We start from the raw sequence: 15648 nt of genomic DNA on the forward strand, positions 1-15648 counted from the left end.
TAAGGCAGGTAAGGTAGGCAAGTGGATGACAAACTTAAGATACACACCAAAACCCATATTAGCACTTCGAACAACACGCCGCACTCGCCAAACTTAAAATTTTATTATTCAACCAAAACAGCGATTAATGGCTTATAACGTGCATAAATAGTAGAATCTAAGTAGTCTGGTATTTTGGTCGCTTTGAGTTTTCTTTGATTGCATATTCTGCAGTATAAATGTAGCAAATGGTTGGGTGTAGTTTTAATTCTGTCAGCCGCTTGGCTGGGTAGTTTGTAAATGTCATCCCATGCTTTTACAGCTCTTTAGCCACGCGAACGTAGGATGCCCACACCGATTGAACGGCTATATGATATGAATCTCAGCTATGGCGGTCCAGACAGCTTGGGAATGACTTCGTCATCTTCAGATAGGGCTTTCCTTTGTTTGATCATATTCACAAGGGCCGAATTGCGCGCGTGCGGCAGCCCAAGTCTCTTGGCCTGTTCTACAATGTATCCGTTGATATACCCAATCTCGGTCTCCCTGCCGGCTCGAAAATCTTGCAGCATCGATGAAGAGTTCTGTGCCGTTTTTGTCGCCACCTCCGTAATATATTGGGAAAGACTCTGGTCGGAGAATTGCTCGCGAATTTCCTCTCCCGCCTTGGACGGTAGAAGGGCACGGATCACTGCTCCCGTTTCTGCTATAAGCTGTTGGATGACATTCTTTCGGGATGAACTGCCAAAAACTTCGCCATTAACGCAGCCAAGTAAAGCCGTCAATGGGTTGATTATCGCGTTGGCCGCCAGCTTCTGAAGTTGCGAAATCCTGAGTAACTCGGGCTCCACCAAATTGGCTGCAAGTCCGTCTGATTCGAGGAGGCGTTGCACCATAAAATTCCCTCTGCGCGCATCTGCTGGTGAGGAGGCATCAGTGCGCCCTTCTACTTTTCCAAGGATTAGGCTGCCTTTACCAGCGTGCACGATGGAGAAAGGGCCGTGCTTGTATATTCCCACGCTTGCGATGCCAGCCCAGTAGTTGGGGCGCAATTTGGCATCCTTAAATAGACTGGTAGAGACCTCCTCGATAGCTCCTTGCGACTCACCCAGGTCAGGACAGGCAAAAAAAAAAAAAAAAGGCACCGGCAATAGTGCATCGATAGAACTTACCCATCCCATTCTGAAGAAACAATATGCTGGATTCAGGGCCAAGCCTGTGCCTGATAGGTGCAAGTGCTTGGACTGTCTTGTATGTTTTGGTCGTCACGATAAGATTATTGATTGGAGAGGACCCTGAAAGCAGATCTGTCGAATATCCGGACAATTTGTCGCTAGCTCCATCGCGAACGCAGTCGATGGTCTGCCCGCAGCGTTGCCATTCTTCTAATAGGCTTTCTCTGTGCAATAAAAGGGTTACATGCGTCCTTGAAGACTGTTTCTTGAGGGCGTGGGCGACATATTTCCCCAGATTACCAAGTCCAAGAATATATATCGGGGTTTCCATCCGATTGATGTTGGCAAGGTCGTGGTATACTATTCTGTTCTCACAAAGGCGAGTATTTGATGTTTGGCAAGTCTCGGGAAGTCTTTGTCAATACCGCAAGGTTCCTCGTTTGATCGTCGCTGAGCGCGTACTTCACAAGGTACCTAAAAGCTTGTAAAGGTACCAGAGCTCGCTAAAGGTGGTACGGTACAATGACAAAAAGGCAAGCAACAGGGTTAGGGGCATTATATTTGCCGGCGGCAATTAACCACGTCACGCGGGTCGGCCTGTGCAAGTATTTGATTACCCAGGTACCTACCTAGGTAGGTACCTAGGTAAGGTAAGGCTTAGTTACCAAAGTTCCAGTCTCCACAATGCACTAATCCCGTCTGGAACTCTCTTGGACATGCATGCCCAATGCCGTATTCGGATTTCAAGACTACTTTGTACGAATCGAATACATCGATCGCGGTTCAAATGCCGGACCTTACCTAGTGCGCTAGTTAGTTCGCCTACAGTACCTTTTTTTTTTCAAGTCTTGACCCATTTCGTGATGCAAGCGGCCCTCGCGTAATTGGTTTCCTCCACCAAGCAGCAGATAACAATGCAGTAAAGGGTCGTCCCAGAAATCGTCATGACGATAGGGGAAGTCGACGATCCCGCTCTTGAGGCCGCCGGTCGAACAGTACAGGTCACGGCAAAAAAGCTTTGGTGGCCATCCTACAAAGTATGTCAGCCGTATACTATTCTTGCTTTTGTGCTCTTAGCCAGTCCCGATCGTGTGGTTGAGGCAAGCCGCCTGTGCCGTTTTGTTGGCTCTTGATGGCGACGCCAGGCCGGCCGTTACTAGGTGTTCCTTGCTTGGCTCGTCCAACTCCGCAAATTCCGACAAATCGTTAACATCGGGTCCCAGGGCGTCAATGCCTTTCACGCACTACTACTTACAGACCCGGAGTTATATGCGACAGTGGGCAAAGTTCCACTCACGCCACCACGTAATTCTCTCTCCTTTTGGTTCCCTCAGTCTGTTATCAACACACCGATTGGATCAAGTTGCGGTTTCTTCTTGATGTAACTTTTGGTATTTTTGCCTGTTCACGCTACGTCCTTCTGCCTCTCTTTTAAGTATCCGCTGTCATAGTATTATGGTCCATGATTCATCTGACAGGCACTATCATGCCTCATCCTGAAGCATGAGATCATCGGCAACCAACCAGAATGAATTACCGCGGTGCAGCTCTCAGCCCTTCGAACGACCATTCGCTGCTGTTGCCGAGTGGCCATTATGGGATGCTTATAGAATAGGGATTTATCTTTCTTTTTCTTTGGTCAGCCCAACTCTTCGACACCACATGGCCTTAGTTTAGGGCAGGGTCCCCGGGCTTCGGGGGGACCCGAGCGACCGACTAATGTCTTTAGATAGTCCGTCCGCCTTTATTAGCACAGACCCCCCAGTTGATGCTGTTCGCTACATTGCCGCACATTCTCCCTGCCGACCTATGGATCCATAAACTTGGCTTCCTTTCAGGAGTGAACTGTCATTTGTTCAGGCCGATAGGGCCCCCATGCACATCTTCCAAACCGCATGTTTGATTCTCTACTCTGGTATGATATGGCCCACAACTACCATGCCAAAGGCGACTGGCTCAGGCATGCTGTTTCTATATTAACTTGTAATGCTTGTTCAGAACTCTTCCTTGTACCGACATTCCTGACCAACGGACGAACTGCATAACGAATCCACATTCCATCCCTCGTGGCAAGATACGGAGACATTCTCCATACCTTAGCTACACCATACCTTTTCTTGTCTTTTAAGCTTCGCGTTGCTCAGACTACGGACGAAAGACCTCCCATCTCAATTTCCCCTCCCCTCTTGTATCTTTACGGCCTTGACAGCAATAACCATGGCTTCATCACTCAGGGGCCAAACCATGAGAGTGCCCGACTGGCGGCCCATATTTGACCAGTGGCACCATGCCGTCAACCCCATGTACAGAAAACTAATACCCGTGGTGGATTGTACGCTTGAGCGGGTTGTTAGTGATCCGATCCGCCTCGCAAAGCTCAAGAAGTCTGTACCTCCTTTAACGTGACCATAGCATCATATTTTGGGGTGTCAGACCTTGCTAACACTCCTTGCAGGTCTGACTTTGCCTTGTTTGCATCGAGTTGGGTGCCGGAGGCTGACTGGGAGGTCCTCAAGACCATTGCCGTCTTCTGCCTGTGGATGTTTCTGTTTGACGATACCATAGACGCCCAGATCGTCCCAGGGGTCACAAGCTATGCTTCGAGCTACGAGCTTGCCTGCGAATATCGTCGGCGAACGCTCGACTTCATACACTTCCACCTCGGTCTCTCTGTCACTGGAGGCAGTGAACCAGTATGCCCTCACGTTGTGTCTACCCTCTTCGCCGAAGTTGCTCTTCATTTTCGAAAGCTTCTCGACAAAGCCCAGAGGAAGGCATTTTATGGCTCCCTCCAATACTTCATCGAGGCGACCGCCCCAGAACAGGCGAACCGCCTCTCGGGCGAGCTGCCTAGGGTGGCGGACTTCTATGAATGGAGACTAGGTACCACTGCTGTGGACGCTATGTGTGATCTTGCCTGGTAAGCTTCGTGATCTGGACTGTTTGACCATGCAGGACCTCGACATCATTGAGCAATATTAAAAGCTAACATGCACCGCGTATGATTCAGTGCATTCGTACGAGGGAACATTCCGCCCAAGATAATACGGGCTGAGGAACCTATCTTACGGCTTGAAGCTAACAAAAACACCATATAGTAAGTCTGGGACGGGGCTCACTCGTTCGCATGTCCTCATGGTTCACCAGCTAATTTGTCTATTTAAGTGTCAACGACATTCTGTCACTGAAGAAGGAGATCAGAGACGACACGCTCATGAATCTTGTCGTTCTCACAATGGCCGAGACCGGCAATAACCTCGAATCAGTCATAAACAGTCTGTCGGGGGAGCTCGTCAAGTGCGGACAGAACTTTGACGCATCGTCTCATCGGATGCGTGCCATGGCCGCCGAGTACGGCCCTAGCACGCAGCAAGACGTGGAGAAACTGATTACAGAATATCAGCGAATCATAACTGCAGTTTGGACATGGACCTGCCTGACTCCGCGTTATGGTATGGCAGGTTACAGGTGTGACGATGGGTCTTTTCTGATTCCCCTTTGAAAGCGTGCGGTGTTATTGGTTTATGATTACTGAAGTTTTTTTTTCGATTTCGGATATACCCTAACTTTTATAACAGCAAAGAAGAAGAAAAAAAGAAAAAAGAAAAAAAATATGTTCACGGATGAACACGGTACGAGTAAAAGATAAAATAAGAATCTCTCGCCTCATGAAGCCATCCATATGCTAGACTACCTAGTGATTCAGGTCAGACTGAAATGACCAATACGTGTTTCTCCTGCGGGGACCATGTGGTAATATGCAAGGGTTTCTTAGGGGTGCTCATGGCCGTGTGTGGTAAGAAAGAGAGAAAAAAAAACCTCAGTCAAGTCGGTGGCAGTCCACGCGCATGTTGAAATCCATCTGAAGCATACCGCCTCGTTGTTGACTTGGCCTTTGCTCCACACCAGGTTTCCTGCGAAGCTGGCGTTACGTCCGACCCGCCGTGCGTTTGACGAGAAAGGTCCGTTTTGTCTCGTTTAGGCGAAACACCTGACCGAAATAGATACTATGTTGGCATAGATATCAGTCACCTCGCAGATTTTGTATGCTCACCGACTTCTTCCATGGAGCAGGAGTGGAACTTGCTCTGTATCACCTGCGAACCTGGAGCTTGATGCCAGAGCTCAGGAAATCCAGGATCAGCAGTCAAAAAGCGGGATATTATCTCCGGAGCCTGTTTTATCGAAAGCTACTTTTTACATTTTGCTCTACGGCCTTGCAGCTCAGTCTATCATACAGAAAGAAATTGAAGATCAAAATACACATCGAAAAGCCAAAAGAATCGTTCGACTACAGGGAAAGGTCAAGACCCATCGCATTTTAAAGTGATAGATGAGAATATAATGTTATTGTTCAAGATGGGAGGTGTTACAATAGTAAATATAGGCTTACAGACGTCGCATTTACAATTTCATATTGGTGAAGCTATGGTACACGAAGAGGAAGAAAGGATGCTAGAGAAAGAAATGACCGTGACTATTATGCGGATACCGTGCCGCGGAAGAACTTCATTGAAAGCCTACCCTGAGCCTGCTCGACATCATGTTTTTCGGCGTGGATTTAAGAACACTCGTCCCACTGCACTAAACACGGTATAGTCACAAATAAATTAAAATTTACGAACATACCAACATCCAACAAGGAATTATCCATACTGTACCATACCACTGGGTTGGTTAGTCTAGACTAACTAGGGTGAGGACTACAGTCACCAAACATGCTGATAGGTAAGGTAGGTTAAGTCAACCCGAAATCCGTGTGCTTGGTGGGGCAAGTACCGACATCAATCGACAATACGGCAGGCAGCTTGGGCAGGCCTGACAGGGTCGCTCATCACAATTTGCACGACATAAGGCAGGTACTTGGGGGCTGTATGATATGGGCCCCCTCAAAGAGGGGGTTACAAAACCATGATTTTGTAAAAAACCGTGGGCCAGTTAGTGCACAATATGGAATGGCGCACCAGCCCACTAACAAAAAAAAAATTATTGCGGTAGTTACTGGAAAAAAAAAAATGCTCCGCTTTTGTTAGTGGGCTGGCGCGCCATTCCATATTGTGCACTAACTGGCCCACGGTTTTTTACAAAATCATGGTTTTGTAACCCCCTCTTTGAGGGGGCCCATATCATACAGCCCCCAAGTAAGGCGCTTACCTGGGTAAGCGCTGTTGGATGAGCAGCAACACAGCAACACTTTCATGATGCACGCGATTGGGTTCAGTTGCCCTGAGATGCATCTTTGAGGGCTACAGGGTTACAGAACAGACGGCTGGGCCTTTGACAGTGGATTTGACAGTGGATTAGGCTATCTGAACTCGGGTTGGAATCTAGTAATCCACAAAGTTGAAGGGAAAAAAACCCAAAAAAAAAAAAAAAGACGCAAATAGTTCATTGGTAGGGACGGAGGCTTCAGAGGTTATGCGTAATTGAAGACTGTCACAATCTTGTACCACCTCCAAAGTAACAACAGTTCAGAAGTTTTAGAACTAATCAATAACCTCGAACAAACCAACAAACTAAAACACAAATAAACAAACAAGCGCCTAGCCTCGAAATTAAACATTCGATTCAAACCTACACCCCACATCCTACATATCACACCCCTCCGAATCTCTTTCGTAGATACCGCTCCGATCGATACGAAAATGGACGCCCCATCCACTGCCCAGCAGCGCATCCACAGCACCTGGAAGGTCCGCACAGCCGCAGGCGAGCCCTTTGCCGTGGTGCGGGTGCGCAACCTCCAGTCGACGGTGCAGGCCGCCCAGGACGCGTGGGGTCGTGACGGCAAGCCGCAGCCGCTCCTCGTCTCTGCCGAGATATCGCTCAGGGACCCGTTCGGCGACTCTTCGGCCTCGGACAAGGTGGCCGGCGACACGGTGCACTATGGCACGCTGAGCAAGGCCGTAATCGCCAGCCTGGAGAGGTACCAGAAGCCGGCGGGTCAGAGTGAGGGTGTGAACACTCTGCGAGGCGTGCTGGAGACGATCTGGTCGAGCCTGACGGGCCTGGCCGTCAATGGGACCCGATCAAATGTTTCTAGCAAGGACGACAAGGTAGTCTTGGACGTCTCTAGAATACGAACAATGTCCGTCACGGTTACACTGCCCAAGGCATCGCTCCTCGGCAGCGGCGCAAGCCTTACTGCCATTTCTTCCTTTGGTGAAGATGCCAACAGCAGCGAGACCGGCCCAACTGGGCCCATCATCTTTGGCATCTCCCTTCGTTTACACGATCTCCGGATACCCACTTTAATTGGCGTAAACTCCAACGAAAGGCTCGCGAGACAGATTGTGGCTTTCGATATTGAGATTGACAAGTTTGATCACGCACCCGACGCCTATGTTGCTCTAGAAGCCCTCGTAGTCAAGGTAGGTCTGATCTTCGGCAGGTTCATATTCCACACCCTATACTGACATAGCATCTCAGACAGTAGAAGGCACCTCATTCGAGACGCTGGAGGCGCTGGGTGCCCATCTGGTGAACAGGATCACGACTGCTTTCAGACCTCAGCCCGAGCAAACATACTCTGGCCCCTCTGGGTGGCAAATCAAGGTTCGCATGGAGAAACCCACGGCCGTTCCATTTGCCGAGGCTCCCTGCGTTGAAATTAGGAGCGGAAGCAAATGACTGCATATTCAATGAGGCCTCTGAGTAAAGCTATGGATGTTTATCACTAACTGCTGTCATGGCCGGTTGCTCCGCAAGGTTGCGATCAGACTTTCTCACAAAGAGGAATATCGCCATTGGTAATGTTGCTTATGACGGTAGGGTCAGGTTCGAAGAGCATCACATGAAAGTGTTCAACAGCTTGGACTGATTTGAGAGACTTCCAATTCTTGAACCAGATATACTGCAGCGTCAAAGGAAATCACAAGATGATCAATATCCAAACCAACACGGAGCACAGTCAGGGGTACCCAGATGAACGTCGAGCATCATGGATGTCTTTTTATCTTACCTGGTCCGGAGGCACATCCTGGGCAAAGGTCTTGTTCACAAACTGATCAATCTGCTTCCTGGATCCGTCCGTCAAGTCCCCAGTTGCAGGATCTTCTCCAAGTTCGAAGCGAGTCCAAACTACAAGGTGTACAATTCTTTCGTCGATTCCATATGGCCAGTCGTTGCGGAGGATTTTGTAGTCGTTAGGGTTTTCGAACGGGACCACACTCGTGGGTTCGATGGGGATTTCCCAATGAAGCCTCTGTGTCAATATGAAGTGCATAACACTCCCATGATCTTGCCTCAGCTTCCATGTGTACTCAAGATACCGCCGCAGATCAGATGGCTTTCGACGAAAGAGGTCAAGCCTATTGGTGGAAACTTTCTTCTTGACTTGCCCCCAAGAATCTGCTCGGTAATCGGCATCCAGGGTGCTTATGATAGTGCGGTCTTTGTCCGATAAGGAGACTAGAAAGTCGGGACATTCCACAGAACGTTCATCCTCTGGAACGTTGACGTTCCAATATGGCACCTCGCCACCACTCATTTTCCTAGTCCTCTGGGGCTCTGACAGGGCAAAAGGATGGAAAAGGGGTGTGCAACGAAGCCAAGGAAATACCGCAAATTTTGCAGATTATGTCTCTTCCACTGGGGTCGGAGACAGAGAATGTGTCCGTGATGTTTTGCTCTGCTGTACTATGTTGCTATTGTGTACACATGCTGAATCCAACCATGATCCGAACAAGTCAGGCCGGTCTGGAAGCTTCCGTAACACCTCAGCAACCACATGCGAGGCAAGATGGACTGCCGGACCGCAACCACAAAACACGTGTCCAGGGTACCGAAATCTGATTTGGTGGGACTGGTTGGCCGTCAAGGTACTGAACGACGTTGAACGAGCGGGAGGGTGGCCGCAATACCGACGAGGCTAAAAGGGGGGGGTGACCAATGGTAAAAAGCAAAAAAGGGGCTTATCCGTAGAGGGAGGGGGAGGAGAGAGAGCGTGTATGTATGTATGTGTGAGAGAGAGAAGGGGGAAAAAAAGAAACTCCTTGGTTGCCGGCCAACGTCGTGATCCTCAGGGTGGGCGCACCAAAGTGGCCCGAATGTCGGCGCTTGCTGTTGAATTACGTTGGGCGGTTGGACCTGGATCCAGCAAATCAAATGGTCCCCTATTTAGTTAGTTAGTCTAGAGCACCCGCTCATTGGCAGGGGTTGAACTAGTAATTCGATCCACTCCGCCTCCTTTTGTGCGGTGATATGCAATTGAATTGAGATGGATGCAATGAGTTATTGAGTTGGTTTTTGTTGTGTCGTAGATAAAATGTAAGCAAAGTAGGTTGACTAGAACAATCAAGGGCAATCAAAGTTTTCATTAGTTTGCAGACGGAAGATGTTTTGACCTAAACGAGGCCTTTTATTCTAGATTAGAACTAGATGGAAAGCTGCTAAAGATTTAGTAGTACGGGTAACAATAATGCCTTTTTTCTTCTTCTTCTTTCTTTCTTCGTCATTCTGTAGTTTTTCGTCTCTTCCTTATTCTAGGTACAAAGATGGGATGATTTTGGAAAATCCCCCCGTCACGAGAAAAACCCGCAATGTGCATAAGGTAAGATTCCTCATGTTGCATCTCAACAGTCGGGAAACCACTACGAATGAACGAGAACAGGCCCGACCCTGGCTATTTCTACTCCACCTTTGCCATAATCCTGGCAATGGCGGGGCTCTTGCCCAGGAGACGAGAGGAGCACAAGCGGTGCTGGATGAAAGCAATCTATTAGGGTAGGTTAACTTGGTAGGTGCAACCTGCCAGAGTACTCTTGAGAATCTCGACTTGTCTTTAGCCACCTCAGTTCCTCATCCTGTGGTCGCCTCAGTCACTCCTGCATCAGGTTTCTAGATAAAGGTAAGCTTGACGTCTGATGATCGAGGTTGCCCAGCTTTGACATGCCGCAGTAGGCCTTCAAAAAGCCCCGCCTCGACCTCTTGGAGCTCTATCGTTTGCTGCTACATTACGTCAACAATTCCTACCTACAAAGGTCTGACAGACAAGCTAATTGATAGTTGCTGTTCCCAGGTTTAGCTTCGACCATAAACCGACGACGAGCAGCTAAGAGCCACCAAACTGCTTTGAATAAGACCATCGGATTTCCAGTCGCAGTATCCCTCTTACACCGTCTCTTAAACCCTCTACGAAAACATACACAAGATGGCGTCCAATGTCGCTAAGGCGGTCAAGAGCGCCCTGCCCTCCCACCTCAAGCCCGAGTCTGCTGAGACAAAGGGCGATTCCGAGTTTGCTCCCCGCCACCATGGCAAGACTCAGTCTCACATGGTAAGTAAGGCAGCTTGAACCAGCTATCTGTCTACTATGGCACATCTACAAACCAACCTAAGTCTCGGGATGTCATTTGAGCAAAACATCTGGTTTCTTCTGGATGAAAGGTTGGGATTGTGTTATGTGTATTTCACAATGCCATTGTTTCGCCTCAACTCCCATCGGGGAGTTCTGATCGGTCTGTCTCCGACCACATATAGGAGACACAAATTCCACGACCGTACAGAAGGGGTCGGACTCTCTATTGAGCTAGGCCTGGCATCGTGAAAGAGTCGATAACACTCTCGATCATTTTATAGATGTGTGTTGAGCTTGCTAGTACTGACCCCAATCCCTTGATATAGGCTTTCGAGAATGCCTCCACAAACATCGCCGCTGCCCAAATGCGCAACGCGCTGACTGCGCTGGCAGAGACGGTCACTGACGAGAAGCAAAAGAATGTAAGTGATCCCCAATTCTGTTTGCACCAAGATGTGCGCTAATGAATATTGATCCCCTGCAGCTGTTTGAGACCGAGATGGACAACTTCTTCGCGCTCTTCCGCCGTTTTGTTAACGACAAGGCCAAGGGCTCTACAGTGTAAGTACCAGCTATGCTACCATCGCCCTCCGGAACATCCATCTAGTCTCCCTATGAATAACTAACTTGTATGTTGCCCTGAATAGCGACTGGGACCGCATCGCACCACCTGCGCAAGGCCAGGTTGTTGACTACGATGAACTGGCAAACTCGGAGTCTGTTGAGTTCCTTAGCAAGCTCGCAGTCTTGAAGCTCAACGGTGGTCTTGGTACCTCGATGGGTTGCGTCGGACCCAAGTCGGTCATTGAGGTTCGAGATGGCATGTCCTTCCTCGACCTCTCAGTCCGCCAGGTCGAGCACCTGAACCGCACATACGGCACCAACGTCCCGTTCATCCTGATGAACTCGTTCAACACTGATGAGGACACCGCCTCCATCATCAAGAAGTACGAGGGACACAACGTTGATATCATGACCTTCAACCAGTCAAGATATCCTCGTATCCTCAAGGACTCTCTCCTGCCCGTCCCAAAGAGCTACGACTCCAACATCGACGCCTGGTACCCTCCCGGGCACGGTGACGTTTTTGAGTCGCTCTACAACTCTGGAGTTCTTGACAAGCTCATTGAGCGCGGTATTGAGTACATCTTCTTGTCCAACGTGGACAACTTGGGTGCCGTCGTCGACCTCCGCATCCTTCAGCACATGGTTGAGACTGGTGCCGAGTACATCATGGAGCTTACCAACAAGACCAAGGCCGATGTCAAGGGTGGTACCATCATCGACTACGAGGGCAAGGTCCGCCTCCTCGAAATCGCTCAGGTCCCCAAGGAGCACGTCAACGAGTTCAAGAGTATCAAGAAGTTCAGGTACTTCAACACCAACAACATCTGGATGAACGTGCAGGCCATCAAGCGCGTCGTCGAGAACCATGAGCTGGAGATGGAGATCATTCCCAATGGAAAGACTATCCCCGGTGACAAGAAGGGCGAGTCAGACATTTCTATCATCCAGCTCGAGACCGCTGTCGGTGCCGCCATCCGCCACTTCAACAACGCTCACGGTGTCAACGTGCCCCGTCGCCGCTTCTTGCCCGTCAAGACTTGCTCCGACCTGATGCTTGTCAAGTCTGACCTCTACACTGTCAAGCACGGCCAACTGCAAATGAGCGCCGCCCGCTTTGGAGATGCGCCGCTCATCAAGCTGGGAACCGATTTCAAGAAGGTCTCGGACTTCCAGAAGCGCATCTCTTCTATCCCCAAGATGATCGAGCTCGACCACTTGACCATCACCGGCGCCGTCAACCTGGGCCGTGGTGTTACCTTCAAGGGTACCGTCATCATTGTCGCTACCGAGGGTCAGACCATCGACATCCCCCCGGGATCCATCCTGGAGAACGTAGTCGTGCAGGGTAGCTTGAGGCTCTTGGAGCACTGAGCCATAGTGTGGCGGACTATAGTGCATACAATCTCTCAGCTAGTAATTTAATGAATTCTTCTGTTTTTGATGATCAACCTGGCCCCCTTGGGCTGAAAGGGGCAATGCAAGCAAGGGCAATAATAGCGTGTTATGTATTCGGGATTGCTTCCAGAGACAAGGCATAATGGCGAAGACAAGTTAGGAAAAGCGAATTAATTCTCACGGCTCGTATTCTACTCTTAAGTCATCTTTGACATCCAATTCAGACTCCCGGTACGTTCGAGGTGGGAAGTGTCAAGTACGATCTCGTTTCTGTGTACTTAGTTCTTTCAATCTTATAGATAATCAATCCTCGAAGTGATTACGTGTTGACCAACAACGAAAATTGAGAACCAAAACTTACAAGACTCAAGATGACGCGCCACAAAACAAACCATGAGAATATCCGCTGTACCATGTCAACCTTGAAAACAAGTTGCCCGGTTCGGCAACAGACCGTGGCCTTCCTAGGTTGCGCTGTGAGTCTCGTTACTGGGCTCTATGATTCCAGTCTCCAGAAACCCTAGGACATGAACAAATAGTTTTAGACAATCAATCTCGATACCGCTTGGGGAGTCCAGCGTTGCGCTTACGGGAATGGGAGCGCTGGGGAGGCGGGGCACCATGGCGAAGCGCCTTAACGACATCAGGGCCACCCGTTCGCTGTGAGTTAACATGTCCGTCGATAGGCATGGAACGCGACTCTGCCGACACGCCCTCGGTTGGGAATTTGTTCTTATTCAGATTGGTGGCCGAGCAGCTGTCACGGCCACCGGCAGCATTTGGATCTGCAACAAGCGGGCCAGAGAGACGCTATCTCTTCTTGTTCCCGGCCTTGGCGAGAACCTTGGGGTCCTCCCTGCAACGGGGGCAAAACCATGCGCCAGCTGGCTCCGACTTAAGGTCGACACAGGACCAATGAAACCACTCGAGTGGACAATCCGGATTATCACCTGTACCGAACAGCAAGCAGACAGGTTAGCGAACATAATTGAAACTAACTTTGTAAGAAGATCTTGGGACCAGGCTCGCTTACAGGCCACCATATTGCCAAAACTGACGTTTTGGCACAGGCAATACTTCCGATCGTCGCCAGCCTCCTCGTCTTCAGGGTCGACCATCTCCTCGTCATCATCCGAACCATGTCTCTCCTTCTTAAGAAGCGTGGCTCCTGATGCTAGTCCCTCCCCATGAGCTCCACCATCTTTGCGCGAAGGTACTGAAGTCGGGGCACTGGGCGTACCAGTGCGGGACCTAACCTCGTCACCACTGGCAGACATGTCATCAGAAAGCTCCGAGTCGGCGTTGGAAGATGGCGAGTTCTTTGCTACGCGCTTCACCCGTGACAACCCCGACTTCGTGGTACCGCCAGATGCCCCCGGAGTCTTCTTTCGCCCGCCTGTAGAAGATGGTGTCCCTTTCCGTCCAGACGAAGCCGCTGCCGCGCCCTTGCTGGATGCTCTGGGTCCGGCGCTACCTGCCCTCTGCACGCCAGTAGCTGTGTGCCCCTTTGGCGTGCCAGGGCCCAGCGACGAGTGTCTAGCCAGATTGCTGGTGGGTGTTGCGGCGCTGCCGGCTCCGCCGTTGATACGTGGGCCCCTCTTAGGAACTCCGCCACTAGGTCCGGCCGAAACCTCGCGAGCTTGTCGGCCCAAAATGATACCAGCTGCTGGCGTTGCGGGCGCCGATGCAGAGTTGTGTAGCGTTTGTGCAGTACGAATAGATGAGTTCCCCGCGCGAGCCGTGGCCGTCGTGGTAGCAGAGGTCTGACTTTGGCTATGGGGAATGTTGGTGTTAACGGTGAGGGACACTCGAGAGGTTGTCGGGGGTGGGTTTGCGTTCGGGCGCAGGAGGGATGGGAGCTCGTCAGGGTCGGTAAAGCCGGGTTCGTTTCTATCAGTGAGGATCTTGAGCTGCTTGTCCAGCTCGCGAACATGCTTGTCCATGATCAACTTCATTCTCTCGGAGAGGGCCACCTTCTCGCCGGCGAGTCGATCAGCTGTAGCATAGTTTTCCCGGATTGTGGCACGTAGGCTAGCCTCCTTAGGGTTTTCTGCGTGGCTTCCGTGAGCCTTGATGTATTTCTGGATACGGCTGTCACGATCCTCAATGATCTTTATGCAGTCATTATACTGCCTGTCCTTGTCCAATATTTCATCTTGAATGAAGCGGATTTCCTCGGGCAAATTCTGCACGCGGTTGATCCAGTCATCCAAGATCAGGGAGGGGTCGATGCTTTCGCCTTGGGGCATCCTCTTGACAAAGTCGATTGACAGGTCGTCTCTAGGCATGGTAGTTAATAGCCGTTGAACCTGCTGAGTAAGGTATTATAATGTAGCCTGCGATAATGACGCAACGATACTCGGTGTAGCAAAGCGGGCAAATAGCATGAGGTCGCGCCTCGGTCTGTTTTGGAGATGCGCAGAACGCCTTGAAACGATGACTTTTGACGCAGACTCCCTCCCGTCGGCTCCCAGGCACGACGCGGCAGGGACAATCTGAAGTGTGAACAAAACGAGACGCGACGACAAGAAGTGGATGATCGACAGGCGCTTGTTAGAGGCAGGAGGGAGCGGCAACTAAACGGGACAAGATGAAGCGCGGGAAAGCGAGAGATAGAGAGAAATAAAGAATGTACCGGCGACTTCCGATCAATATGTGGCAGCCAGAACGAACAAATCAACAATAGTAAGGTACCAAACAAAGTACCCAAGGTAGGTAAGGTACCTTACGTAGTTGTCAACTAGACGTTGCTGGTTTGCTTGCTGAAGGAGGCTGGGAGATGAACAGGGAGGCGCGACAAGGTGACTGGGCTCTTGACCAAATATTTGTCCCTTTTCTTATCACATTGATGGGCGCGACGCGTTTTGACAAATTGAGCGGCTCACCTCGACGACCACAGGAGCTTCCGCCTCGTTGGTGTCGGCGCGAGATGGTATCGCGCTTGTGCAAGTAGGTAGCAGTAAAAGACATAGAATCCCCAAGGCGCAAGGGTGTGACTGCGAGGACGGATGCTACTGATGAAGAAGTTATCGCGTGGGTGAGATGGATCTCGTCCAGATGAGGCAGGGTAGGGTATGGTTACGGTACGTCGGGATGGTGAATGACGAAGTGCCGGCCAACACGCAGAATTAAATCGATTACCTAGGCAGAGGATTTCGCGACTCGATTTGCTGCCAAGAGATGGTGGGGGTAGGTAAAATCCATCAGAGGGTACCGCCGCTAGCAAGGGTCTAT

The 15648-nt window shown here is 50.2% G+C and overlaps 7 protein-coding genes across 7 annotated transcripts; 3 read left to right on the forward strand and 4 right to left on the reverse strand.

Annotated features, from left to right (window-relative positions):
- Positions 1-94: 94 nt before the first annotated feature.
- MGG_01626 (2-dehydropantoate 2-reductase) lies at positions 95-1646 on the reverse strand. The gene is made up of 2 exons (XM_003714566.1): positions 1152-1646; positions 95-1075 (listed from the first exon to the last, which is right to left on the reverse strand). The coding sequence occupies exons 1-2, from the start codon at positions 1483-1485 to the stop codon at positions 366-368; spliced, it is 1044 nt and encodes a 347-aa protein (XP_003714614.1). The 5' UTR covers positions 1486-1646; the 3' UTR covers positions 95-365.
- Positions 1647-1995: 349 nt separating this feature from the next.
- On the reverse strand, positions 1996-2748 carry MGG_15744 (uncharacterized protein; the record flags this gene model as incomplete). The annotated part of the gene is made up of 3 exons (XM_003714567.1): positions 1996-2184; positions 2410-2472; positions 2692-2748. 3 exons carry the CDS (start codon positions 2746-2748, stop codon positions 1996-1998), a joined length of 309 nt encoding a protein of 102 aa, XP_003714615.1.
- Positions 2749-2949: 201 nt separating this feature from the next.
- Positions 2950-4819, forward strand: MGG_01628 (uncharacterized protein). The gene is made up of 5 exons (XM_003714568.1): positions 2950-3069; positions 3153-3538; positions 3610-4074; positions 4165-4251; positions 4320-4819. The coding sequence occupies exons 2-5, from the start codon at positions 3372-3374 to the stop codon at positions 4654-4656; spliced, it is 1056 nt and encodes a 351-aa protein (XP_003714616.1). The 5' UTR covers positions 2950-3069; positions 3153-3371; the 3' UTR covers positions 4657-4819.
- Positions 4820-6579: 1760 nt separating this feature from the next.
- On the forward strand, positions 6580-8389 carry MGG_01629 (uncharacterized protein). The gene is made up of 2 exons (XM_003714569.1): positions 6580-7525; positions 7584-8389. The coding sequence occupies exons 1-2, from the start codon at positions 6800-6802 to the stop codon at positions 7782-7784; spliced, it is 927 nt and encodes a 308-aa protein (XP_003714617.1). The 5' UTR covers positions 6580-6799; the 3' UTR covers positions 7785-8389.
- MGG_14803 (uncharacterized protein) lies at positions 7772-9304 on the reverse strand. Its single transcript, XM_003714570.1, has 2 exons — positions 8116-9304; positions 7772-8007 (listed from the first exon to the last, which is right to left on the reverse strand). Exons 1-2 carry the CDS (start codon positions 8641-8643, stop codon positions 7870-7872), a joined length of 666 nt encoding a protein of 221 aa, XP_003714618.1. The 5' UTR covers positions 8644-9304; the 3' UTR covers positions 7772-7869.
- A 544-nt stretch (positions 9305-9848) lies between these two features.
- Positions 9849-12762, forward strand: MGG_01631 (UTP-glucose-1-phosphate uridylyltransferase). The gene is made up of 5 exons (XM_003714571.1): positions 9849-10002; positions 10174-10431; positions 10779-10874; positions 10937-11013; positions 11100-12762. Exons 2-5 carry the CDS (start codon positions 10306-10308, stop codon positions 12388-12390), a joined length of 1590 nt encoding a protein of 529 aa, XP_003714619.1. The 5' UTR covers positions 9849-10002; positions 10174-10305; the 3' UTR covers positions 12391-12762.
- On the reverse strand, positions 12201-15609 carry MGG_01632 (uncharacterized protein). The gene is made up of 3 exons (XM_003714572.1): positions 13448-15609; positions 13005-13364; positions 12201-12934 (listed from the first exon to the last, which is right to left on the reverse strand). The coding sequence occupies exons 1-2, from the start codon at positions 14700-14702 to the stop codon at positions 13225-13227; spliced, it is 1395 nt and encodes a 464-aa protein (XP_003714620.1). The 5' UTR covers positions 14703-15609; the 3' UTR covers positions 12201-12934; positions 13005-13224.
- Positions 15610-15648: the final 39 nt, after the last annotated feature.

This window comes from Pyricularia oryzae, chromosome 2 (assembly GCF_000002495.2).
Source record: "Pyricularia oryzae 70-15 chromosome 2, whole genome shotgun sequence".
Lineage (NCBI taxonomy): Eukaryota > Fungi > Ascomycota > Sordariomycetes > Magnaporthales > Pyriculariaceae > Pyricularia > Pyricularia oryzae.